This window comes from Tiliqua scincoides, chromosome 4 (genome assembly GCF_035046505.1).
Source record: "Tiliqua scincoides isolate rTilSci1 chromosome 4, rTilSci1.hap2, whole genome shotgun sequence".
NCBI lineage: Eukaryota > Metazoa > Chordata > Lepidosauria > Squamata > Scincidae > Tiliqua > Tiliqua scincoides.
The window spans coordinates 28,158,865-28,184,818 of record NC_089824.1 but is presented as its reverse complement, the minus strand read 5'-3'; the positions used below and the strand labels follow the sequence as shown (position 1 = coordinate 28,184,818).

Genomic DNA, 25,954 nt, shown 5'->3' with positions numbered 1-25,954 from the left:
TTTGGGGAGGGCGGGGTGTGGGCATTTTGTGGGCATTCCAAAGCAGGAGGGGGTTGGACTGGTGGGCAGGCCAGCCCCACGAGGGGGATGAGACTGACCTCTGACGCTTAGGCTGATTCCTAATCCCCCTCCCAAGCAGCCTGGCCTTATTCCAGGCTGCTCTGATCTGCTCCAGCGATTTAGCTAGCACAAATCCGAGTAGCCCTATTGAAGTGATTGAGGCATTACTCAGGGTAAGGGGTAATTCAAAATGTGTGTTAAAAATGGCTAAGGGCACAATCCTAACCAGGTCTACTCAGAAGTAAGTCCTATTTTGTTCAGTGTGGCTTACTCTCAGGAAAGTGTGGTTAGAATTGCAGCCTAACTGTTTGTAGGTCCACCTCCAACCCACTGCTGGATACAGTTGGGGCTAGCCTGTTCCAGCACAGGTTAGGACCGAGCTGAAAAGCTATTGGTACAAGGCCAGTTAAAGCAGAGAATTTTCTTAACTCACCATTTTAATCTACTGAAAGTCAATCCCTTGTTTGTGTACTTCAAATTATCCAGAACTCTACCAGTAGGTCCTGATCTACCTTCTGTCTAGGAGTAAAAGTTATGTTTAAAGCAACTCCTAGATAACATGTACAGGTCCAACCTTATACACGGATTTGACTCAAAACGAATGGCCACTGCAAATGAAATAATGTGCTGATCCCTGGAGAAGGGGAAAAATGCATCTCTTTAAAATCACAGTTTTAAAAAATGCTTTTCTTACTGTTGTAGAGATAGTCATTACAAGTATAACCTAACTATCCACAGATTTTTCTATCTCAACTCAATGAGGATGGCACTTTAAATTAAAGGAAAACAGTCGTTTAACAATAGCCTTGATAATGCAAGAGAGGGCAGCGGGCTGACAATCCATCAATCATTCTCTCCCCAGGCAGCTTCAAGACCCTTCCCCCTGAGTATATGAAAGAAAATCACTTTGCATTGGTGAAGGGAAGGGTCACAGGCTCAGAGTGAAGCCTTTCTAAGGTGTGAAGCTTTTCTAAGTGCCTGGAAAGAGACTTATTGATGGATTGTCTTCTTAATGACTGTATCTTACATCACAGCAAGGCTATTTTTAAATTGCCTAGCAAAGGGGTGTAGTTTTTTAAATGAATTTGCTTTAGTGTGATTTTTGCCATCCAGGTGAATCGTGGGAACAGAACCCTTGCAATTAATGAGACTCAATCTGTACATTATCTGCTGAGCTCCGGGTCAAGTCTAGAAGCTACCTCTGTGGGCTTCAGAATGGCTTATTCAGCAAAAAAAAAAATGCTACTGCCTGTTTCCCAAGGGAAACTGAAAGCGATATTTCTGTTCCTTTTAAGACATTCTGAGGCACAGGGAGGGCTTCCCTGGACCTCGGAATGCCTTAAAATGCATGAAAATGTCACTTTCGGTTTCCCTTGGGAAACTGGAAGTTTTTGGGGGGCAAAATGGCCATTCTGAAGTCTGCAGGGGCAGCTGCATGCAGTGGGCAGTCCACCCACAGGTTTGGGGGGGCCTGCAGATGAAGGAATCCATGGGCCCTGAATCTGCAATAAATTCTGACAGATTGTATATAGGGCACATTCTGCCAGTACTGGTTCTTGTGAAAACTCATTTGTTGAACTGGGCACATACATGGGACACCTTTTCTGACAGCGCTTGTGTAAACACTGCCTGAAGCTGCCTTTCAGGTTTAACATTGTCAAGAAGCAATATTAAGAGTTCAAAATGTGTATTAAAAATGACTGACTGTACTTTATCCACATCTTAAATGTCTTTCCATTATATTCAAACAGGAATTTTCTTCTGTCAAGGTACACATTCATAGTTAAGAAAACAAAGTTATGTATCCCCTAGTTTTAATGTGTATGAATTTGCAAAAAAAAAAAAAAAAAAAAAAATCAGTTATGAGTATCCTAGACTGTGGCTAGTTCTCAGATCCAGGTAATGGAAAAAATAGGAATTTCTTACCTGAGAATTCCAGTTCTGGGAAAGGAAGGATGGCTTGCCAGCCTAGTGTGGCTCCTCCACCACACCAGCTTTTTCCTGACCTTGGGAAGGATGGAGGTCTTGGAGTGGATGTTGCCCTCTATCTCTTGCTGGAAGTGCAGGAGGAATCTCTGGAGCGCCTGGCATGCAAGCGTGCCCATGGTATGATGTCCTGGCAAGACACCATCATGCCCAGCAGCCTGGCTAGTGCCAACATGTCCTGCTGCTGTGCCGCAAGTAGCGCCTCCAGAAGTTGCCACATCTTCTCACGTCTCTCCGGGGACAGAGAGACTGTGGCCTTGGTAGTGTCCAGGATCAGGCCCAGGTTGTAGGCAGCTCTTGTCTTTGTTGATCACGAACAACAACAACAACTAGGTATTTATATACCGCCTTTCTGGTCATCGGATTACTCCTCTGACTTTATTCAAGGCGGTTTATATAGGCAGGCGTTTCTAAATCCCTCAAGGGGATTTTTACAATCATAGCGGTTCTCTCTTTCAAGAACCAACAACATTTCAGAATGGATCTTCCTGATTTGGTCTCACTTCTGGCCTCCAGTTCTCCCATGCAGGCTGACAAGCAGCTCCATCTCTCACATGGAGGGCAGCCAAGACACTTCTTGCTCACACCAAGAGCAGGTAGAATCACTCAGCCCAGTTGTCAGCTGCTTCAAGGTCTCACCATTCTCAGCCGTTCAGGGAGCTGCCAGTGTCCTCGAACTGGCAACCTTCTGATGTTATCTTTGGGCTAACGGAGGCTCTACCCTCTAGACCAGACCTCCTGTCCTGACGAACCCCGCTTTCTCGACTATATCCACTGTGATCCGGATGTCCCTCAGGGCACGTACCTTGGAGGGGGCCCAGAAAAGGATGTTGTCCAGAAAAGGGTACAGGGAAATCCCCTGGAGGCATAAGTGGGCCACGAGGGCCACTAGGAGTTTCGTGAACATGCGTTGGGCTGTGGTCAGGCCAAAAGCTAGAACACGGAACTGCAGATGGTATGATCCATAGCAGAAGTGCAGGAAATGGCGATGGACCAGTCATATAGGAATATGCATATAAGCTTCGGAAAGGTCCACAGAGCACAGCGTGTCCCCCTTCTCCAGCACTGCCACTATGGACCTCCAGGTCTCCATCTTGAACCGGAGCTTCTGTAGAAACTGGTTCAGCCACTTGAGGATTGATCTCGTGCTGCCGTTCTTCTTTGGGATCTCGCTACTGCTCCGCTGCCGGTTAGGGGGGAGTGGCAACCGATGGGCACCTCGCCACTCTGGTGAGCCTCCTGCAGGGCACAGTGCTGCTGGGGCCCACAGCTTGCTCCACTGCTGGGCTGCCGTGGCTGGAGGCCCTCCTGTGCGGGGGAGGACCCAAGATGGTGCCCTCCACGTGGCCTCAGCGTGCCCGCTGACTGCCCTGCCAGGGATTGCTACTGTGGGCATGGGTCCACTGCTGGCTCTGCATGGTAGCTGGGGTTGTAAGCCTCCCACGCTGCCTTAACCTGCCTCTCCCGCACACTTGCAGTGGTGGGGGAGGCAGCGCTGTGTCCTGCCAGCAGGTGGGCTCTGGCTGCTTCTCAGAGCCTGGGCAGAAGGCAGGGGGAAACTTACCCCCCCCCCCCGCTCCACAGAAAGAAAAGAAAAAAGGAAAAAAGGCTTGATGTCGTGCCAGAGCATGACAGAGGTCCATCCTTGTTCCTGGAAAGTAGGACCGAAACTGGGGACAGGAAGGGATGCCCCCAACGTGGGAGGAGCATCCGTTCATTGAGATTCTGATCCTACCTTCCAGGAGGGGCATCCCAGCAGTAGGAATGCCAGCCCTTCCTTCCCAGAGAAAGCTACCTCAATTGTTGTGTGTCAGTTTGAACTTCAAAAGCATTTGGGCCTAACGCTCAGCATATGCTTGAAAAATACTTTAACGAAGTCAAATTTTCATCTGAATGTGTGAAATTAAAGGTAAGAAATTATGTGTAAGTGGTATAACATTAGCTCAGATCTTAAAGAATGGATTTTAATTCTAATATGTGGACAAAATACTGTAACCTGCTTTGGGAACCTCCTGATTCGGGGGGGGGGGGCAGAATTGAGATATACACATTTTAGAGTGCAGATTGATGTGTGAGCCAAAGATGTCTATGCACTTACCTGCAAGTATGTTCCTTAAACTCAGTGGGGCTGCATCTGAGTAGACATGTCTTGCCAATGGAGATTTATACTGTAGCAGTTGTAATACATCTCAGAGCTGTGCTTATTTTTTTTTTTCAAATAAAATCCTGCAACTAGGGTCTAGAAAAGCCCTTGTATGCCCACAACCTTATAAAATATTCAGTTTGCACTGAATTTTTTAGAAGATCAACCCAGAATATTCTTTTTATTGTTTTAAGTGCCTGAGTCTCAGAATTGCAGTCTTCCAAAAGAACTATTTTCTTGTGCGCCTATCTTCTTCCTAAGCCTAGATAATTTGCAGTTAGCTTTTAAAAAAAGACCAATGCTGTGACCATAAGGCACCACCTGCCTTATGAGGAGGAAAAGGAAGGTTTTTTAAATCATTGTGTTGCTTTTTAAATTGATGTGAGCTGCTTTGAGAGCCCCCTTGGAAGAGGTTGAAGCCTACATCATACTACTTGCCTCTCCCCTCTAAGCTATGGGGAGGCAGTCTCTTTGGCAAAGATTTGCATGGAATCTGCTCTCATAAGGAGCTTACTAGCATTCCTACTATTCTAAAGCCAGCTAACCTTATTTTTATGTGTTGAACCTATTCACTTAGTAAGGCTGAATTTCTATGCATAGTTTCCTGGGACTAAGCCACAGTGAAATTTACTTACAAAGAAACATTAAAGGATTGTACTGTGACACCTTGTGATGGAAAAACAATACATAAGTAGCCCTTGGCCTGTTCTTCCAACCTCAGGAATTGATAAATGCTAAAACTGTTTGTGTAAAGAATTAATTTTTATAGATGTTCAATTTCTAGAAACCATTCCAATTTGTATAAAGTAAGCTAATAAACCTACTATAACATTTCCTCCTCTGTGTGTGGGTGTGTACTGGGGAAGTTTTCAAAATGATCCATGTTTTGAGTCGAGAACATGATCTGCTCCCACTGTGATCAGAGAAAGGAACATGGGATATCAAATTAAAGCACAGACAATTTATCCCAAAGCAATACAATCAAGAAAACAAATCTGAGGTAAATATAGGCCATGCTCCTGTAGCCCCTGCTAATGGCCAAAATAGCTCTGGCTTCAGTATATGAAGAGATCTCCCTAGCTAAGTTGCTGAATCATTATGAAATAAACGGCTCAATTTTCAAGGTATCCAGCACTTAAAGGGCTATATGTGTAGTTTGTAGGAAAGGGTACAACAGAAAAAGGAATTAGCTGGACTACAACAGTATTGGACAGCTATTAAATGAGTGGTATAAGTAGTATATATGAGTTGTTTGTACACAGACATTATACACGTCACAAATTTATGAAGATCTCCAAGGTCAGCTCAACATCAGGAAGAGTTCTCATGCTTCTCCAGTAGACCTCAGGTTGGAGACTCTTCACTGCTTTCACAAGAGCAAAACATATTTGTGAACTCTTGGAGAAAGTAGGCAAAGAGGTACTGAGTGAATCTCATAATCAGGCACCAAGGCCATAGCTGAGGCGGCTTTGGATAATAGTCTATATCATATTACTCAGGTACATAAGGGGAAGCAGATCATTTCAGAGCTTTCAATTATGTGCACAAGCTCTGAAATTATGTGCACAATCAAATTGCATTTATTTGAAGAATTTAACTTAGGATAAATATGAAGAACAGTCTTTTGCATTGTTTAAAAATAACTAAATCTGGTCAGCACCAAATCTTATCTGACGAGAATTTTATGCCTCTTGTGTCCTCATATGGAAAGTTTCTGAAGAAACTTGGTAGAAAGGAACAACTGTTTTGCGCAACCTGAGTAAAAAAGGTTTATGGTGCTAACAGGACTGTATCTGATCCAAATATAATAGTCAAGCAGGCTCATAAGGATGAGACCATAATGATTGCAAGCTTACTTTGATGGACGGGATTTTAATAAATTAATACCACATCTAAGGACTACAATCTCTTCTGAAAGTTAACACTTGTATTTTACATCCTGCCTAAAATTCATGATAGGATTTTGTTTTTTTTGCAACAAGGTTACTGCCACCTGTAGTGACTCTGCATACAGAAGCTGCAGCTTTGTAGGAGTGTCCTTCCACCCTGCCATCCAAGCATTAAAGGGTTACTGTCTCCTTTACCTCTAAGAGAGAAATGAACTCCAACCTCACTGGCACAGCTTTTTGATAAACACAGTATAGCACTGGTGCACTATAGTGGCCACACACAGATCTACCACCACTTGTCCCAGATAAAGGACACATTGCCAAACTATTAAAGCACTACCTGGCACACTACCACATTGTGCCAGAAAATATAGGCAACTGTACACAAAAAAAAAGTTTTATTGAAATCTCAAGTCTTGTATCAAACAAAATTGGATTCTTCCAAAAAAATATTCTTTTACTGCCCCCAGTTACCAATAAGTATAACATTGGCCCTCAAGCACTTAAGCATTTTGTTGTCATCTTGAAATGTTCACAATCAGGATGTTCTAAAAAGTCTATCGAGTAAAGGAACGGACGTGACGCCCTCTTCCACTGCCTCCACTAACGAACTTTCCTCTTGAGCCACCACTACCACCACTGTTTGCACTTGCCCAAGAGGGCCCGATTCCACCACGACCTCTGGAAGCACGGTCACGAGGGCTTGGCCGGTAGCCTTAAATGAAAGAAGACATTAGCAGTATCAGCAGAGCAATGGTTCATATCACAATCTAAAAGGTTAGATTATATGCATTCTAACCACCAAACAAGCCCCTTGTAAGAACCCCCACATGACAGTGGTAATATACTGTAGAGCAGCTCACCATATCGATAGTCCCCACTGCACAGATAATGCCAGTATTTCTCAATGTTTGTCTCCTGCTGTACCATTTTGCTTGGTCTACCTACTGGAAGTATCACCAGTTACTTCTGGATTGGGAGGCCAGACACAATGCAACAAACACTGGTTAAGAGGTTCAGGGCAATGGGAGGGCTTTTTTGAGCACAACAAGGACATGCTGGAGCTGTGCCCACCAAACCCGAGCCTCCTATTGCTGCTTGTCATGTTGCACTGTTGGTCTCACTGCTATGTGGTGGGGGCCTCAACTACCACCAGACACCACCTCAAGTACCACAGGTTAAGAAACACTGATCTATGCTGTAACTAACCCAAAAATGTGCTCTGCACTATTCAGGGGAAAACTGATTAGAGGTCTGGAATCCTAAGCACACTTAAGTGAAAGCAGGCTGCACTGTAATTAAAACGTGCTGCCAAGTAAAGTCAATTGTTCATCAGGCTGCAAACCCAGTCATTTTGCTGAAGAACAGGTAATCTTGGAATTGTCAAATTCAACAGCAAAACCACTCCATTATACATAAGGTCCCCAACTTACAGGCGTTTGAATTATGAACATCTAGCTTAAGCAACTGGTTTGACTGGGGCCCTGAAGCAGCTGTAGCAGTAAGGACATGGGCAAAAACAAAGGAAGCTGCTTAGATACAACCAGAGCAGCTTAATAACTTTGAAAGTAGCAACTCTTTGATGTGGCAACAGGAAAAACAACTCCTAAATAACATTGGATAACACTGAAAATCTGGAGAATGGAGAAAAAGGATGAAGTCAGCATGATCACAGCTGATTGGGCACAAAGAGAACTGAGACACTGCTAGGTGCAGGGGAGCATTAACACTAGGAGAAAAAGTGGATCCTGAACGGAGCTGACTTACTACAATGGAAGATCAAAACACAACCAACTTTTACCACATCAAGAAGGAGGGAGGAATCCGCTGCCATTAGCTGAAACTGCTGATACTGGGGACCTCCCCTCCCACACTCTGGAGGTAAGATAGGGGCAGCTCCCCTCACCTCTGGAAGGTCTTCTGAATCCTGCAGAGGCCAAACACATCAACCCATAACCTCTGCAGGTCTCAGAATGTCCATTTAGGTAAAAAAAAAATCACTTCTGGTTTTGCAAAAAAAGAAGTGACATTTTTCAGCCTAAACGGCCATTATAAAACCCACAAAGGCCACAGGTGGACACACACAACCTCTCCGGGGCTCAGAAGACCTTCTGGAAGCAAGGGAAGCACAGCTCCCCTCACTTCTAGAGGATGCACAAGTGGCCCCCCCTTGTGCATCCTCCCCCACATCTGCGGATAAGTGAATCCACGAATATGGGAACCTCCCTGTACTCTCTTTAAAAAGCAAACAAAAGGAAAACCTTAGACTAAGGTGGACTGCAATAAGCTGATCACTGCTTCAAACTGATTGTACATACATTTTCAACATTCTATTTTAAAAAAATCACATACCTGCAGAGCTTAATGGCCTCAGTGGTGGAAGTGGCCCCCTGTTAAAATTGCTTTGGCCACCCCTGCTTTCATTGTAGGTGCCTCGTGGAGAACTCTGTGCACTCCAGCTTGACCCTCTAACTCCTTCGCGACGGCTGTAATTTCCTAAAGGCAAAGCACAACTGCTAAACAACCTGTGTATTGCTTATATCAAATTTGTCAAAAATTTAGATTCACATCTGACTTAAAGAATCTCTATATCTACTTAAATGTCAGAAGGTGGCACTAGATTGTAGCCAAGCAGATAAGATTGTTACACTGTGAGTGGGGAGTCCCAAGTTCAAGTTCTGCATATACCATGAGCTCACACTGGTCCAGTGGTTATGATCATCTGAACCGAGCCACTGTACGGACTTGAGCAAGTCATTCTTTCTAATCCTAAATTCTCAATCTGTAAAACAGGAATAATTTTGGAAGGAGGAAACCAAAGAATGTAAAACACTCTAATGAAGCATCTTGATTTGCAATGATATCAGAGTATTAACAACCACAGTACAGTGGACCACCACTTTACGCCCTGCTGGAGCAGGCCAAGGACCCATCTAGTCCAGCTTCCTGTATCTCACAGTGGCCCACCTGGCACCTCAGGGAGCACTCAAGACTACAAGACACCTGTGTCTGTTGCCACTCCCTTGCAATGTCCTACAGACCCCCATTTTACTATGCACCGTATTATGCACTGAGCTTCACTTTAAGGCACATCCTGTATAACAGAACCTCAACCCAGTTTCCCAAAAGGACACTGCCCTAAGTCCATTCAATCCAAGCAGAACATACCTTTTGAAGCAGGTGGTGTGAAGAACCTAGCCTGGCTGTGGAAGGCTCCTCGCCCTCCTCGGTTCCCTGAAAACCCACCACGTGAAGAGATTTTCTGTGAAACTTTGGGTGGTCTTTTGGGAGGTGGTATCTCATCTGGTGGAACCACTTCCTTGCTTTCTGCAGCCACAAAGTCATCCACGTGCATCGAAGGGGGTCTGCTGGTATTCTGCTTCCTCTGCCGAAAGATATCATGGGGACGGATGCCCTGGCCAAATGCTCCCCTGCCTCTTCCTCTAGGAGGGGGCACAATATGGGCTCTCTTGGCAGGTTCAATGTATTCTGACTTGCCACTGTTAATGAGCCAAGAGACTGACGTGAGCATTTAATTAACGCAAATCATTTTGTCTACGAGAACGCAAAAACTCCTTTTCATGTATACAAACAATGGGAGCCATTAAAAATTCTTCACAGCAAATCAACTAACAAGGTTTGCAGACTTCTTCCTGTCTTTTCCACGCTTATGTCCACAGCCTTATCTGACTGTTTGTGTTCACTGATCAAACAAGCTGCAGGTTACTAAGCAGCAATAATGCAATTTCTACAATACAGCATTCCCATCATGTACTGCTGCAGTCTACAGCACCTACCAAATCTCAATGCTAAGCCTAAAAGGAATTCAACGTGCTTAATTCTATCTGGACAACAGGACACACACACAAAATCATGAATTACCTGGAAGTTATAAATGTCTCATGCTTATGCTTGCCAAGTTTAAAGCCTTTGGTAGTTTTTGTTCGTCCGGGAGAGGAAGGTTCTGACAAAAATGACCTCTCCAGTTCAGCCTGCAGGTCAAAGTCACTGCATCCTTTTTCTGACAGTTCAATTAAGTCAACTTTTACCTGCAAACATGAGACAATCATTTTTATCATTCCATCATCAAAATGTTGGTATTTCAGTATTATTAGAGCAGGAAACACTATACTATAGAGCAGAAGAGGGAAGAACCAAATTAAATGAAGTACCTAGTGGAGAGAATACAGACCAGACCTTTAAGCCTCTTGAAGTTGCACCCCCTATTATATTTTTATCTGTAAATACCAAATGCACAAATACAAAATGTATATTTGTAAACAGTTAGCCATGCTATGGCTTTCTGCTGTACACACATATGGACAAACGCAATGACCACCACAAGGCAGGAAGTAGGATTCAGTGATTCCATTAAATGAACTAGAAGATAATGAGCTAAAGATATGAAGAGCCACAGAAGTGGCAGTGTTACAGCGCAAGGTATGTTGGAGCCTACCATTCAGGTCTCCCCTGAATCAGAATTCTACCACAGATCATTTACCAAAAACACAGTTGCAATTGCTGTTCTACAGAAAAAAAAAAAACATTAAAAGATAAATCAGCCATCCTGACTGAAAACTACTTTTTTGATTAAAAAAATTTAAGGTGAACAGGGAAATGTCATTTTCTCTACTATATAGCAATGTTGTGGTTGGCTGTGAGACACCGAGGACCAACACACACACACACAGCCATGAAGGGCATTAAGTGGCCTTAGGTAAGTCATCATCTGCTGACTTTAATATGTCACAGGGTTCTCATGAATTTATATGGAAATGTAACAAACTGAAAGGGCTTATAAAGCAGCTTAACAGGAAAGTTGGTTAACTTTAAATATCCGTTCAAAGTACGAAGGGCTTGTGTTCCTCAAACAGCACCATCCTGCCATGAAGCAAACTACTTCTGAAACGGGAGTTTTTGAAAATATTGCATGAGCCACCATGGTGGTCAGCTATCCCAAGGAAAAAGTCAATGAAGCCAGTGGACATGGTCCAAGTTTTTGGGCATGCTTAGACTTCCTATTTGTATCCAACCCTCAAACTATAACTTGTGCTGATATATGGAGACTGACTTATTTTAGCCTTCTAATTTCTTATGGTAACAGAACTCATTGCTCTTACGAGTCTGTGGCTCTCAACAAATGCTGCTGACAAGTACGCAATGCATGTTCAGTATTTTTTGCTGGAGTGTTAAATTCAAACCCTTTACCATGTCAAGGTCAGTTTCAATTTCTTCAGCCTGGAATGGTGAGAACCACATAGACTTTAGTTGGTCATCCATAACATCTGCCAAGACATACATAGTCCTGAAACATAAAATGCATTTTTGATTAGCGGTCAGTGTTTGCTCTCATCCTGCTCCTGCATGGAATACGTTTCCCCTCTTATATTAATCAAGCTGCTCTCCTTCACCAAAGTGCATCTTAAGTGAAGTGTTTCCTGAAGGACTATAGCATTACCATATATATACCTCCATTGCAAACAAGGAATATATCCCACCTTCACAACTACTTCATCAAACCCTGCTCTTTCCTGTCATGTCCAAGAAAGACTGATAACCTCCTGGACAGAGGCCATCACGTCTCTATTCTGTACAGTGTCTGGCACACTAGGTATTTTAAAGCAAAACGTCTCATATACCATCAAGGTCACTGTCTGGTATTTATGGCAGTAGGCTCCAAATAAGTTGCAAATAGCAGGCAATGTCAGAAACTATTTTGTAGAAGTCAGAAGCAAAAAGAGAGAAATATACATTGGGTCACTGCTCTGTCCCAGATGATCAAATAATGATTGAATATCTACTTGGCCCAACCCTTTACAAAGGAGGAAAGCTCTGATGAGCCATTTGGCAACAGTGACAAAAAGACTGAAGAAATGAACAGGCACACCAAGCATATTTGGGCAATCTGAATACATTCAAGTCATCAAGACCAAATGGCATTCATCACCACCTGATTCTGAAGGAATTAGGCAATTCAGAGAACTGCAACCTGAGAAAAGGAGTGATGGTGAGATTGGACTATAGGACTGAGTAATTTCTGTGGTAAAGTACAGAACCCTTAAAACTAAAAGCATGAATTTACCACAGATACTCGCCTATAAGTCAATCTCACAGAGAAGTCAAGGGCAGGTTTTGGGCCAAAAATCATGCAATTTTCTATGAGCCTCGGAGAAGTCGGAGTTAAACTTGGGGGAGGTGTCTGACTATAGTTTTGTCTGATTTTACCAGAGGCCAGATCCTGAAAAATAACCTACCAGTAATTGTTACCTAAGAACTGTACAGTCTCCATTAAATATATAGTAAAAGATTCTAAGATACACTTTTTAATAAAAGATCATAAGATACAAGTTTATTAACTTTTTTAATTCTGGTCTTCACAACCTTTTTGTAAACACTATCAGAGTAAGTGCACTGTAAACAGAATACCAGTAGAATCATTAATCAAATCCTTCTTTAAGGTGCCTGATATGTTAAGCCAGAGGCTCTACATATAACATACAACACAGAACTAGGAGTATGCAGTTCAATTCACAGAAGAGAGACAAGTAACAAGGAGTGAGCATGAACAAGTGCAGCTACACATACTTGCAACTCTATTTTCTCAGAAGTAGACCCCATTGCTTTCCATGGGTGTTTCCAACACAATATTATATTAAACCAGTAAAGGAGGGATGGGAGAGACCGCAGAGTGTGGTGAGAGAAATGCCCCATTTAAGGCAGCCTGTGGAAAGTTTGCCTCTTAATTCCTCGCCCCAGAGGCAACCCACAGCCCTCCTTCCCACAGCCTATTTGCACCTGGAGGCCAAAGAAAAAGTACTTCATTCACCTCCTTGTTTTTTAAGCTGCTCGGACCCAGAAGTGAGGAGAGGGTGAGAGAGCTTAGCTGCAAGTCTTGACACAGGGAGGAGGAGCTTGCTCTAGAGCAGGGGTGTCAATAAGGCCTGGGGGCCAGATGCAGCTCCTGAAAGCTTTTTATCCAGCCCAAAGGGTCTCAGCTGCTGAGCAGTGCTGAGGTGTTAACATTGAAACAGCGGCCCACATAAAATTGAGCTTTCCTATATCTGGACATGTGATCAAGATTTACATATTTTCTCTTCTGTCATTTGCAGTTAATGAACTTCTACATGAGAGCAAGGTGTTGATTTCTGGCCATCAGCTGCTTAATGATGTCACTTTCTGCTTGATGACATCATTCCCAGCCCTCAGCAGGCGTCCTGAATGCTAACTTCGGCCCTCTGTATGAAACAACTTTGACACCCCTGCTCTAGAGGGTTTGCCTAGAGAGTAATTGCCCTCTAATTATCTCTGCATTGTCCTCTTGCTTCTCCCGCTTGAACTGCCCTGACTGAGCAGACCTCAGAGATAAGGCGAGGAGATTATTTAAGCTTGATTTATTAGCAGAAATTTCTCGCCCTATCGGAGAGTATCTATGGTAAATCTGGTCCCACAGGAAATAATTCATGCAGCTAATATTTTCACACATATTAGTTCTCTCATGTAGACAAATGCACATTTTGCACTTCACCTGTTATTAAAAAGATTCTGGAGAGATTCTGGTGCAGGAAGAACTGGTTCCATATCCTGATCACCCAAAGGACAAGGATCGCTGGCAGATTCCAACATCTGCCGAAGTCCAACAACATTGTCCAACAAAGATTCCAGACTGTCATCCTCTTTAGAACGCTCCTGTGTAAGAAACACTCCAGTCACTCGCTCTGCTTAAAGAGAATGAAATACGCTTGCCACCCAACACAAAAGCAGCAGAACATTAGCAAGTCCTTCAATATGTGTTTTAAGTTTCCATCCTTAGGAGCATGCAGGGAAGGAAGGTTGCAGTTGTTAAGTTCCCTGCTACCTCTTTGGAATAGCAGCACTATGTGCCTACTGAAATTCTGCTTGGCAGGGGCCAGTGCCCCCCCCCCAAAAGTCTCCACAGGGCACAGACGGCTGCAGAATTCAGATGAAATGTGCAAAAATTGCGCATGTCCCCCTCACGCAAACGGAAGCACCTCTTTTTTGCAGAAGAAATACTTAGGATTCAAGATTAAATCTGCACAATCATGGATATATGGTCCACTAAAGGCCAAATCCTATCCAACTTTCCAGCGCTGAAGCAGCCATACCAAAGAGGTGTGCCCTGCATCCTGCGGTGGGGGGTGCAGTCACAGAGGCCTCTTCAAGGTAAGGGAACAAATGTTCCCTTGCATCAGCACAGGAAAGTTGGAAAGGATTGGGCCCTTAGATTCCTAGTTACACATGATTATTTGGTGACAGAAACTATCATCAGGATGTGGCACCTTCCCAATCTGCAACCATGTGTTGGTAATCATTTAAGCATCTGAGGAAATTATGAGACTCCGATAGATCAAGGTTATAAAAATATAAGGACTGTCTTGTATTTAGCAGGGGACAGCAATTGTTCTTTTCCATCCCAGGACAGAATCCAGTTCCAGTGGCCAATGTTGGATTCTCCTTTGTGTTTCTTTCACATTGAAAACCACTTTGGGATAAGAAATCTTCTCGTTTCTTTTCTGAGTAAACTGTTTTGAGAACTTTTTGGGTTGAAAAGCATATTAATATTCCATATAATAAAAAATCATGTGCATCCTTCTGCTAAGGAGAAACTGATCCAAAGAGAGTCATTTTATATTTCTCTCATTAGCATTACTGAGCAATTACTAACTTCAGTAATTACTAACTTCAGTATTAATTCAGTAATACTCAGTGATAAAGCTAAAGAATTTAGGAATGAGATGTAATTTTAATAATCAAGTCACCAAAACTAGTTTCTCCAGTTCAAGAAGCAAGTTTTCAGGAGTTTCTTCTTTATTCTGCAATTGATATTTTAATTCTGCAGTAGTAAGACCCAATGTTCTGGTGGAGTGGGCTCCATCTACTTCCGCAAGACTTCCGTCATCTCCACAACACCCCTGTGGCACATTAAAAAGGTAGATTATGCAAAAAAGCTTTGCTAGGCTTACCAGAAACCAAACCATAATATGGTAACATAATATTACCTTATGCAACCTGAACTGCACATTTTCAGAGCTGTCAGAAAACCTTTCTATGACAAACACAGCTCTTGAAATCTCTCCAAAGCCAGGATGAGGAATTCTATGATGATGGTAACAAGTTTTCTAGGACATAATTCTTTTTCCAACCTTTTATAGGCTAAGTGCCTGTTCTACCCCTTAAAATAATTGGCTTGCATGGATGCTTCATTTAGTAACTGAACAAGTCAATATGAAGCAGCTTTCCCCCTCAATACCCACATGACAAGAGGGCCTTGGAATAAACACAAGAAAAAGGCAGTAATTTTTTAGATTGGTAACCTTACACGTGAAGGTCTTTTCACCTTTTGACTATGTCAGTCTTTGGGGGGGGACTCCTCATAGCAATTCTCAACTCAGAAATTAAACAAAAGGATAATCAAACAGACATCTGAGCTATGCTTGACTTTTTTAGTTAAGTAGCCATAATTTTTGTTGGCAAATAAAAGGATACAGCAGCTATACTATTTAAATACAAATGCAGCTGCCTATGTCAAGGGTGGTTTATCCGGGCTAGAAAGAAACCTAAGACAAAAGTGCCAGAAAAATACTCCACCTATATTTACTTACCAGCGTGTCAGAATTTAGTATCTGTCTCATGAAATCCAGAAAAGCAGAAGCAAGTTCTCCGGTGTCTTTACTAAAGCTGCCCACTACTCGCTTCAACACCGTCTGCAGAGCACCACAGTGTTTCCTCAGAGAGCTGTTTTTGTTTCAGAGAGAAAGGTTTTTAATCACATAATCCTGTTGGCTTTTCCTTTTTCTTTTTTTTTAACGAACATATGAAAACAATTTGACGAAGGGCACTGAGGATCCTACATGTGCCAGAGCCAGAAAAATGTGCTCGTAGTACCTACAAAAGGCACCTTTCCTTATTATACCGTTTGTTATGGAATTTGACTTCCATTAAATGTAATCCTCTCCTTTGCAAGTGCCACCGAAATGAATGCAAGTTGCACAAACACATATACATACATTTGGTGGGGAGGGGGGGGAAATGGATACCTCTTCAAGTGATAGAATCCATAATCATGCTCTGTAAGGAACATCATTGTCCTGATACAAGTAAGCAAGCAGCTGTAACTACTGTCAGCATTAGCAAGTGTTTCCATCAGGCAGTCACAGATGGAAGCCAAAAGTTCTTTGCTTGGTAACGAATTGGAAAGCTGCTCCAGCTCAGAGAGAGTGCTCTCTGAGGAACTTGGCAAGATCAGTGCAATGTCCTAAAAAAGAAAAGATACCATGGCATTGTTATCAGCATACATACAGCCATGGCAACACAGTAATACATCCCATAACACTGCTTCTTTTAACACTCATTTGTTACATTGCTCTTCATTCCAGCATGACTGATACCTGTTCTAGCCAATTGAAGAGGTGCATTCTGGGAAGCATAGAGGCCAATCAGTGCCAGATTCCTGCCTTAATTTTAATGGTGACTTTCTTCTACAGCACTGTTTCACACAGTGCTCAATTTTCTGGAATGCTTTATGAGAGGTATTACTGCACAGGTTATGGCTGGGACTCCAAAGAGATACTTCACGGCTTGTGCTAGCCCAGTGGATTGTTTACAATGCTTTTTCTTGTTCAAACAGCACCTCCCCATTTCTATATCACAAACTACTTTTGAGACTCCCCTCATTTTGAATATTTTTTTTCCATGCCTCATGGGGAACTGAGGTTCACAAAGCTAAAGCTGTCTTGGGCACATAGAACTAGCTGCCCAATTCTTTACATCCTCACCAGTGGAAAATTTACTTTCAAGAGTAACCGTAGGTAAGTACGCAAAAATTTTTTATGGTACACTAGCAGTTAGGCCATATATAAATACCAATTAAACTGGACATTTCAGCATGAAACCTCAAATGCATAAACTAGATTAGGTTCCAGATTTCTCTATCTGGATTCCTGTAATACACTATTCTTGCCACCCACCAGACTGAGAAACCCTGCCTCTGAACTCCTAAGAGGCGGAGGGACAGCAATGACACAAATGCTGAGGTATTCAATCTGTGTGTCCTGCCTCCCTAGGGAGGCATGGCTAGCCAACAGGGGCGTCATGAGGCATCTGGGGAGAGAGGTGGCCATAGCTGCGCTGCTCAGCTCAGCTGCACATGCTGCCTGCTGACTTGCTGCTTTTCTGCAGCTGTGAACGAGGTGGGTGGGGCAGCATGAGGTGGGGAGGGCGTGTGAAACATGGTGGGGGGAGGTGGGAGAGAAGGCTGGCTGGGCAGCTGTAGAGGTGCTGCATTTCATCAGCACAGGGCGAGCTCCTGGCAGGCTTCAAACTGGGAGGCAAGCCTGACCTAGAGAGATCAGCGCAGAGCTTTCCTCTGCTTGGGAAGGAGGGAGCCAGGGATGTCCAGATGTCCCAGCCTGAATTCCTCTATCTTGCCTGGGGGGAATAGGGGTGGCATCTGCATGTTGGGGTGTATGTGTGTGAGCATGCCCCCATCTACTTTGTAATTTTGCTCAGTGTGGCTGCAATCCTTTCCACACTTTCCTGGGAGTAAGCCCCATTGACTAAATTGGGACTTCCTTCTGAGTAGACCTACATAGATGGGGTCTGTGTCAGGTTAACCAAGGATCCTCACCTTTCTCTTTTTCCTTCCCCTTCAAAAAGAAAAAAAAACACACTCTTGATGGCTTTGTCTCCAAAAATTGATTAAAAAATAAAAATACCCATTCCTTTTCAGCCACCCCCCTTTTTCCTCCTGCCTCCTTTTGGGGCGGGGGGATGGACAACTCTGTTGGCTCCTATTGTAAGACAAAAGGCACAATCCTAGCTAGGTCTACTAAGTAGTAAGTCCTATTGTGTTCAATGGGACTTATTCCCAGGAAAGTGAGGTTAGAATTGCAGCCAAACAGTCTCTGGGTCTCAGTTTGCATCAATTTGCAATTAGCAGATACACACAAAACAGTCTTCCCCTCCCACAGCAAATTCATCACTTCCCCCCTCCCTTTCCAAAACCCTCCAGGTGTGCTGCTAACAAACTCAGGGCACAATCCTAACCAGGTATACCCAGAAGTAAGTCCTATTTTGTTCATAGGGGCTTACTCTTAGGTAAGTGTGGTTAGGACTGCAGCCTCAGAGTGCTGGCAGCTTTTTTTTGTTTCTAGTGTATAGTTATAACAACACCTTCATCCCAGTTTGGGGGTAACTGAGGTGAGGTGTTGTAATGGGGAACCGTGGCCAATGGCTATAAGGATCAGGGGAGGCGCAAGCTGGAAAAGTTTGAGAACCACTGCACAAATGGAATGATTGTGCTGCAGCCACAGTCACAGCGTTTTTTTTTATACTTACCCCTGTCTGCAGCAGCCTCCAAGAGGTGCAAGGAATCCCATGGAGCCCTCTGCTTGGCTCCCCGTGCCTCAAAATATTAAAAAAAAAAAATGATTGCAACCCACTACCAGGTTGCAATCATGGAAGTGGGTTGCAGTGACATTTTTTAAATGTTTTCAGATGTGGCGGGTCCCGCAAAGGGCTCCATGAGACTCCCCGCTCCCCGCAGAGTCTGCTGCGGACAGGATTAAGTACAAAAAAGCCTTTGTGACCTTGGCAGTGGCGCAATCATTCCGACTGTGACTGCGTCATCACCATGCCCCGCATTCACAAAGACTTACCAGGGTTCTCAGACTTCCTGAAAGTCTGAGAACAGCTGCACTGCTAATTTGCCCGTGTTCTGATTCAGGTCCATAACTGAGACAGTAAGCTGAGAAAATAGCCCAGTCAAGGGATAATTGGTAAGACTAAGCTCATGAGAGCTTTTCCAAAGAAAAGCCTGTCCATGGAACAAAAAAGAACCCAGAATTGCTGTCTGTGTATTGCCATATTGGTTGTATTACCAAGATATAGTCAATACAATTCTGAAGTTCACTACCTGGGAGAGGGAGAAAAGCTCTATCCCATCATTTCCTACACATGCATAACTACACACTTAATAGATCTATGTGCAAGCATACAACAACATGCACAAGCAAAAAAACAAAAAATGCAGGTTTTTTAGATTGTTTAAATACCTGATCACAGAGAGACTGCAAAATAGAAGCTAAATATTCAGCACACTGCTGTTGAATTACATCTCCTGAAGCTCGCATTAACGACAAAAGCTCTTGGAAAACTTCAGCGTACTTTTCATCGCCTTTAGCAGTTCCACTAATAAGGTGCAAGATAGCCAATTTACAAGCTTTGTGGGAAGCCAAGGTGTCCAGTAAAGCAAGTAGGCGGGTCGTCTGGCCAGTGTACTGCTTCTCCTTATCTTCTGGGTTGCTGAAATGACACCAATACTCTTATTAAGATGACACCCAAATACACTGAACACAAGCTTGTTGTGAAGTCATGGAATCATAGAAGTAGAATCATAAAATTGAAAGGGACCTACAAGATCCCTTTCTAAATGTTCACAGACAGACCGCTTAATTATTTGCTCCAGCACCTTCCCAAGTAGTAACATCAAATTAGTAGCTGCCCAGGCCTTCTTTTTTCCTTTTTGTAAAAACAGGAATCAAATTTGTTCATCTCTAGTCTCTTGGCACTTCTCCAGCTCTCCAGGAATTCTCAAAATTATAGACAGAGGCTCCAAGCATTTTATTTATTTACAGTATTTCTACACCACCTTTCTCCCCGAACTCAAAGATGCAGCTCATCTGAACTCACAGGTGCTGGGTGCGTCTGCAAGATGTGATTCCCAAACTGCAACTTTGCAACTGCCATACAAGCGTTCATACAGAAGTGGACTGAAAGAGCTCTTGTTGCAACTATGTCACTTTTTCCACAAAACACCCATCCAAGTAAATGAAATTAAACCTACACTAAAAATTAAGGTAACAATTACAAGGTAGAGATTCCCTCTAACAGTGATATGCTTGACATTCTAAGAGGTATTCTTATTCATTTTTTAATATTGATAACCTACTTCTTCTATCAAAGAAACTTCAAGGCATCTTACACAGAAAATTTAACACAAAAACAAAACTAAAAAACCCTAAAAGCATTTCAGGCACAGGACAACAGGATCAATTTGGCTGTCTCTTAAAGAACCTTTGGACAAATAAAAGCATACCTTTGCAGATCTTCAACTAGCAGATCCAAAACAGTCCTCATAATCAGGAGAGCTGTTGGTGAGGCCAAATCACACAACTGAACACAGATGCGCCTTAACATGTGCTGAATAGGCTGACAAGTTGAGCCAGAGAACGACCGTACTATTTCTTGCAGCAATTTGGCTTGAACATGAAGGTGCATGCTCCACAGTTTCCTGGTGTTGAGAGCCACGGATATGTCATGTGGTTCAATAACCTATCAGGAAAGTGAAAAAACTGAAAGCTCCAATATAAATACTCTGTTCAAAGAAAATAATCTCTTATGTTATGTTTACAGGATGCCCCCTGGCGATTTTTCACAATCAGGAATGTTCTTATGAGAAATGTAAACACGCCAACATATGCAGCATGTTCCTTATCTGTGACTATTAAAGGAAACCAGGAAAATCTGTCTATCATCAGGGTGTTAAATGAGTCTTGGTTTAATATAATGGTGCAGATTCTGTAATCTTCCAAAATAAAAATTTCACAGTGAGTTGAAAACAGGACTAATCAACCCCCTATTCCAGGGACATCAGAAAAGGAAAGCAAGCAGAGCCTGAACCAAAACAGACTAATGGGACAACATGAATCGGTTTCACTCCTAGTTGCCTGATCAGAACGTTCATCACCTCCAAGAACCTTTTCCTGAAACATGAGCACTTTACAACCATGCATGAACAACCTCAAAATGCCTGACAAACTAACGCCACCACAGAGCATAATATATAAATTCAGATTCAGGTCATAATTCAAAAATCCAGCCCCCTGACTGTGCAGGTAAGTGAAGGAAGTAACCTAGGAGCTGGCCACTTCACTCTGATACCTAATTATGAAGAGGCCCTGTTCCCACAGTTCCTCCCATCTGCAAAAAAAACACACACACAAAAAACAAACCAAAAAAACCACACACACACAGTTTTGAGGGCAGAAATGTGCAGGGTCTTTGAGTATGTGAGTTGGCAAAGAATACCCACCTCATACATAATTTCTCCCACCAGGCTTCAGAGATGGGAACTGCTCTGTATGGAGGAATTCACAGTGTATGAACTGAGCTCTACCAAAATCCCAAATGACAAGATAGCCAGAGACAAATTTCAGAAAGAATGTGATCCTGTCTAAACAAGTTCAACCAGTAAACACCATAAACCAGAAGGTAATCACATGGGGAGGGGGCCATAGTTCTGTGTTACAGCATGTATGTGGCATACAGAAGCCCTCAGGTTCAATTCCTGGCTTCTCCAGCTTAAAGAAAAGGGAAAGTCCTTTCTCCAGGAATCTAGACAGCCAGTTAGAGAAAATAAAGCTGGATCTAGATGGACTAATGGTCTGTCTCCTAGTACAAGGTGACTTCATATGCTCATGAGTCTGCTCGTGGGTTAATTAGCAAGTCACAAATGTTAGAATGAAAAAATTAAATGTCACAGTGATTGAAAGATACCAGAAAATGATGAAGAATGGTGTTTCCACATATATTATTATTTATTAAATTTGTAACCCACCTTTCTCCCCAGAGGGCACCCAAGTCAGTGAACAACAATTAAAATACATAAAAACTATACAATACAATAAAACTATAAAATAGTGAATAAAAACAAAATGAATATAAAAAGCAAATCTTACATGCAGAATATACCAAACTGGTTGAACCACTGCACACCTCCTTGTTTAAGTTCTTGTCTACTCACCCTTTGCACCTCAGTCTTTTAAAAAAGGCAATTCATTAGTTATTTTGAAAAACAACTGTTTAAAAAGAGTCAACATACCTGAGTTGTTTGCATGGGCAGTGGAAGAGGTAACAATTCAGAAAGTAGTATAAGACCAGAGAAAAATCCTTCAGGAATTCTCAGAACAGATGTGAGAACCTCTTTGAGCATTAGAGACCAAGTATTATTGGCCAGAGTTTCTTCTGAGATTGTTAGTTTTTCATTAACACCCTGGGTAAAAGTCAGCAAAACATCCACAATATCATTCTGGATTTTTTGTTCATCACTGTCTAAACGTCCCGAGAGGGGAATAGAACACAAAAGCATGTGTAAAGAAATAAGTGCTGAAGGAACACGCATGTCTTTGAACTCAAAGGACCCTCCCCGGAGCAGTTCAGTTAACATGGTTTTCAGGAGAGTGAGAGTGCATCTGGCCATGGAGATCGTAGTGACTCTATGAAGGGTGGTTCCCATGTTAACGTGAAGCCTCCAGGGCTGTATAAGGATGCTATTTAGCTTTTGCAGAACTCGAATAAAAGTGTCCATTCCTTCAGAAGAGAAGAGCTGAATAACTGCAAGGTTCCATTTAAGATCTTTCTGCTGACCTTTACAAGGAGGAAAAAAAAAAACACATTATTTGAATTTTGTCTTGTTACAGCATTATTAAGAAACTTGAGACCTGGTGTAACAAAGTGCATTGATAAGACCACTTTCTGCTGATGGATGAGTATATATAGTGTGATGCATACAGACCTTTTCACTAGGTAAAATACCCTTCCATTCCAGTTGATGGAATTGCAGTATAACTTCAATATTAACACGCTTAGTAACCAACAAATGATGGTCCAAACAACATCAACATATTTAAATGTCACTGTAATAGATGTAATTAAAGCCAGATAAATTTTAACGGCTGAGAAGTTAAAATAATTGTATCATACCTTCAACAGGTGGTGGTGGACATGCAATGTGGCACAGAACACGAAGTGCAGTAGGAAGACCAACTCCTTCCTGGGTCATCAAGCTATCAATATTCTTTAAAAAAAATTCTTTTTATTAGGCAAGAGTATTCAATAAAAACATTCTTACTATAGATTAGCCTGTTTTGCTCCTGCACAACACAGATGGGCTTTGTTGCACAGTTTGCATAATCTTTTTTTTACTAGAATCCCCATACTCTGCTGGTTGGCAACCTTCAGTCTCAAAAGACTATGGTATAAGCCTACAGCACCCGGTATTCCCAGGCGGTCTTCCATCCAAGTACTAACCAGGCCTGACCCTGCTTAGCTTCCGAGATCAGATGAGATCGGGCATGTGCTGATATAATTTAAATTTATAGCACAAAAGTGCACACAGCATTTATTAAAAAGCTAGAATATAACTAATCTATGTTAAGTAATCCTGACCATGCACTCATTGCTTAACGACAGATCAGGTCAACGTCCATAAAATCCAATAGCTTCAGCAAGAATCCCAGCAATCACTTGGTATTGGCTAGCAGGTCACCAACAAACATTTACCCCTTGCCTATCTCTGCTGTACAACACATCCAAATCAGGTATTCCAAAAAGATTTAAAACTATTATGCTATGACACTGTTTTAAAAAATACAATTTGTTTTAAAGATGTACTATTTAAAAAAAATTAACCTTCAAAATGTGCTGTTTGAAATAAATATAAGCTACAAATATAAGGTTGACTCCAAAGATGAATTTCACAAATGGAATGACACTTCTGTTTGCACATGGCACATCACATTTTCACTGCTTTCCCTCTCCTTTTGCAGCCCCTGCGCCTTATCTCACACTGTTCTGAAAAGGTCCCTGACCCAGAAGAGTGGCTTTTTGGCAGCCACAGGGAAAGTAGGCACAGGGAAAGGAGAAGCCCACTGCACAAGCAGAGCTCCTCTCATGATTCTCTGAATCCAATTCATACACTTCTGATTTTGTAAACATTGTTATATTAACTGCATAGTTGAATATCCAATATCTTCAAAATACTTATAATAAAATATTTCTAAATAATGAATACACTGCAGCCTTTATGTTAATTTTACAGTCAATTAATTTTACAGTTAATTTACTACAGTCAAATGAGCAGACTGTTCATCTATATACATTATGAACAGTAAACCACTGAAACAACAATAGACTACTATTTCAATATAATACTGATGCTGAACATTTTTACTAACCTGTTTAATATATTCAATGAGATTTGGGATACAATTAATTTCAAACCGAAGGGTTTTCAAAGGCTCGAGCCATTTTCCAAGCTCTGAAAATAAACAAGGCAATCTGATGAATGCAAGTCTTTACAGCAGCTGTTTCTGTAAAACTGTACAGGATATTTAAAATTAGTAAGCAGTAAGCATTTGTGCAGAAGGCCTTTGGTATAAATTGGTTTAGCTTTCAGAACATGTTTCAATTGCTTTAATTCAAACAATGTATAAACAATGCATACTTATGAGCCAAATGTTAATGCAGTTTAGTCTGAAGTTATCCTTTATCAGGCTACAGATCTCCTCCACAACAAAAGAATCATGGCACCTAGAATGCTACTGAAGCACCTACCTCAGGGAATGCATAAACAAAACTCTCTGAAAAGGGCATTCCTTTCCATCAATATAATCAAAGATAGCAGCACATTTCTCCCCTAAATCATCATCTTCAAACAACTGAAAAATATATCAGGGTCTGACTTGGGCTATGCATGCTTACTTAGTTACATAAAGTTCATAAAGGATTAAAAAGTATAGGTTCCTACTGGATTCATCTTAATGTTTTTCTTAAAAAGAAGCTACTGTAGACATGCTCAGTAGGGATTTTTTTGCCTTGTTTCTTTGAAGAGGTGTGTTCCCCCCCCCCCCGCATGCCATATTACAAGCTGCTTTTGAACATCTCTCAGTTTCAAAAGCAGACTTTTATGAGATTCAGTGAATGTTCCAGGGTCTGTGTTTCCTTGGAGCATGCCTATACAAGGATAACTTTCCACAAAGAAAGGAGAGTAGGGCGAACTGGAGCAGTGAGGAACTGTTTAAGGCTTCTGCTCTAAACTAATCTTTCTTAGGAATGCAAACCTTTGCACTCTTGGGGTTTTGCATATATCCCAAATACTGAAATCACAAAGTCCAAAGCTCCCTTGGTGTACAGAACTAGTTACAAAAGGCTGTGGAACGCAATCTAAATTTTGAAATTCATCAGGAATAGAGTGCCCAGTTGAATTTTTATTTTGCTTTCCTCAGCCATTCCTTACAGCAGTCCAATTCATCTGGAAGGGTCATACTCAGAGATTTTCCCCTGCCCATACGGAGAGCAGAGGAATTTTCCCCTGCCCATACGGAGAGCAGAGATCAGCCAGTACTTCAGTCTTTGAGTAGTAGTTTAACAACTTGAAGCTTTAAACAAAAAGTTGTTTCCGACAGAGGTCAGTCTCCAAAGGGAAACTTTAGAGGTCACAAAAAGATTGGGTATATTCAGTAGGATTAATTTTTTAAACATTTTTCCCCTCTTTTAACAACAGATCCCTGTGCAATATCATGAACTATTGATGACAAACCCTTTAATCCACTGGATTATACAAAATCCACTGTGGCAGAGATAGGAGAAGAGGGCTGGTGTTTGAAAAACACAAGCCCAAAACTCCCTTGGATTCATGGAACTAACTATAAAGTTGTGTGGATTCCAGTTATTATATTTTAAAGTTGTACAGATGCATGAGGAAATGCCCGAATGGAAGGGGCGAGGAATTTTAAAAATCACAGAGGTCTGACATCTGCTTCCTTAGAGGCTTTCAAAGACGGAACACATTCTGCACTGATTCTCATCGGTGAGGAGTGACAACACAAACTAGGGAGCTTTCTAGATTGCAAAAACCTCTTTAATAACAGGGAGAAAACCACACAGCCTTTCAAAGAAATCTCATTAACTGTATAAAGAAATCTCATTACACATATCAAAAACCAGGTGGTCAGAAGATCCTAATTACAGACACCAAACTGGTTTATTTATGAACCATTTGAACAACTGCTCCAGTAAT

General features: G+C 42.1%; 1 protein-coding gene and 1 long non-coding RNA gene across 5 annotated transcripts in view; one reads left to right on the top strand and one right to left on the bottom strand.

Moving 5' to 3' along the window:
* Window positions 1-6,459: 6,459 nt before the first annotated feature.
* VIRMA (vir like m6A methyltransferase associated) overlaps window positions 6,460-25,954 on the bottom strand; it is a 40,240-nt gene continuing 20,745 nt past the window's right edge. For 2 of the 4 annotated variants that reach the window (XM_066623764.1, XM_066623765.1), the window contains exons 11-24: window positions 24,111-24,193; window positions 22,858-22,951; window positions 21,977-22,521; window positions 20,192-20,427; window positions 19,149-19,398; window positions 16,134-16,351; window positions 15,699-15,831; window positions 14,856-15,008; window positions 13,604-13,764; window positions 11,287-11,383; window positions 9,961-10,127; window positions 9,247-9,578; window positions 8,431-8,574; window positions 6,460-6,793 (exon numbers count right to left, since the gene is read on the bottom strand). In XM_066623764.1, coding sequence (XP_066479861.1) covers window positions 6,636-6,793; window positions 8,431-8,574; window positions 9,247-9,578; window positions 9,961-10,127; window positions 11,287-11,383; window positions 13,604-13,764; window positions 14,856-15,008; window positions 15,699-15,831; window positions 16,134-16,351; window positions 19,149-19,398; window positions 20,192-20,427; window positions 21,977-22,521; window positions 22,858-22,951; window positions 24,111-24,193 — 2,771 coding nt within the window. In that variant the 3' untranslated portion in view covers window positions 6,460-6,635. Of the gene's footprint in view, window positions 6,794-8,430; window positions 8,575-9,246; window positions 9,579-9,960; window positions 10,128-11,286; window positions 11,384-13,603; window positions 13,765-14,855; window positions 15,009-15,698; window positions 15,832-16,133; window positions 16,352-19,148; window positions 19,399-20,191; window positions 20,428-21,187; window positions 21,233-21,976; window positions 22,522-22,857; window positions 22,952-24,110; window positions 24,194-25,954 lie in introns of those variants that run through there. The other 2 variants (XM_066623766.1, XM_066623767.1) reach the window with 2 other exon arrangements.
* LOC136647898 (uncharacterized) lies at window positions 16,673-23,060 on the top strand. Its single transcript, XR_010794308.1, has 3 exons — window positions 16,673-16,904; window positions 21,212-21,366; window positions 22,867-23,060. It is a non-coding gene; the product is annotated as an uncharacterized lncRNA (long non-coding RNA).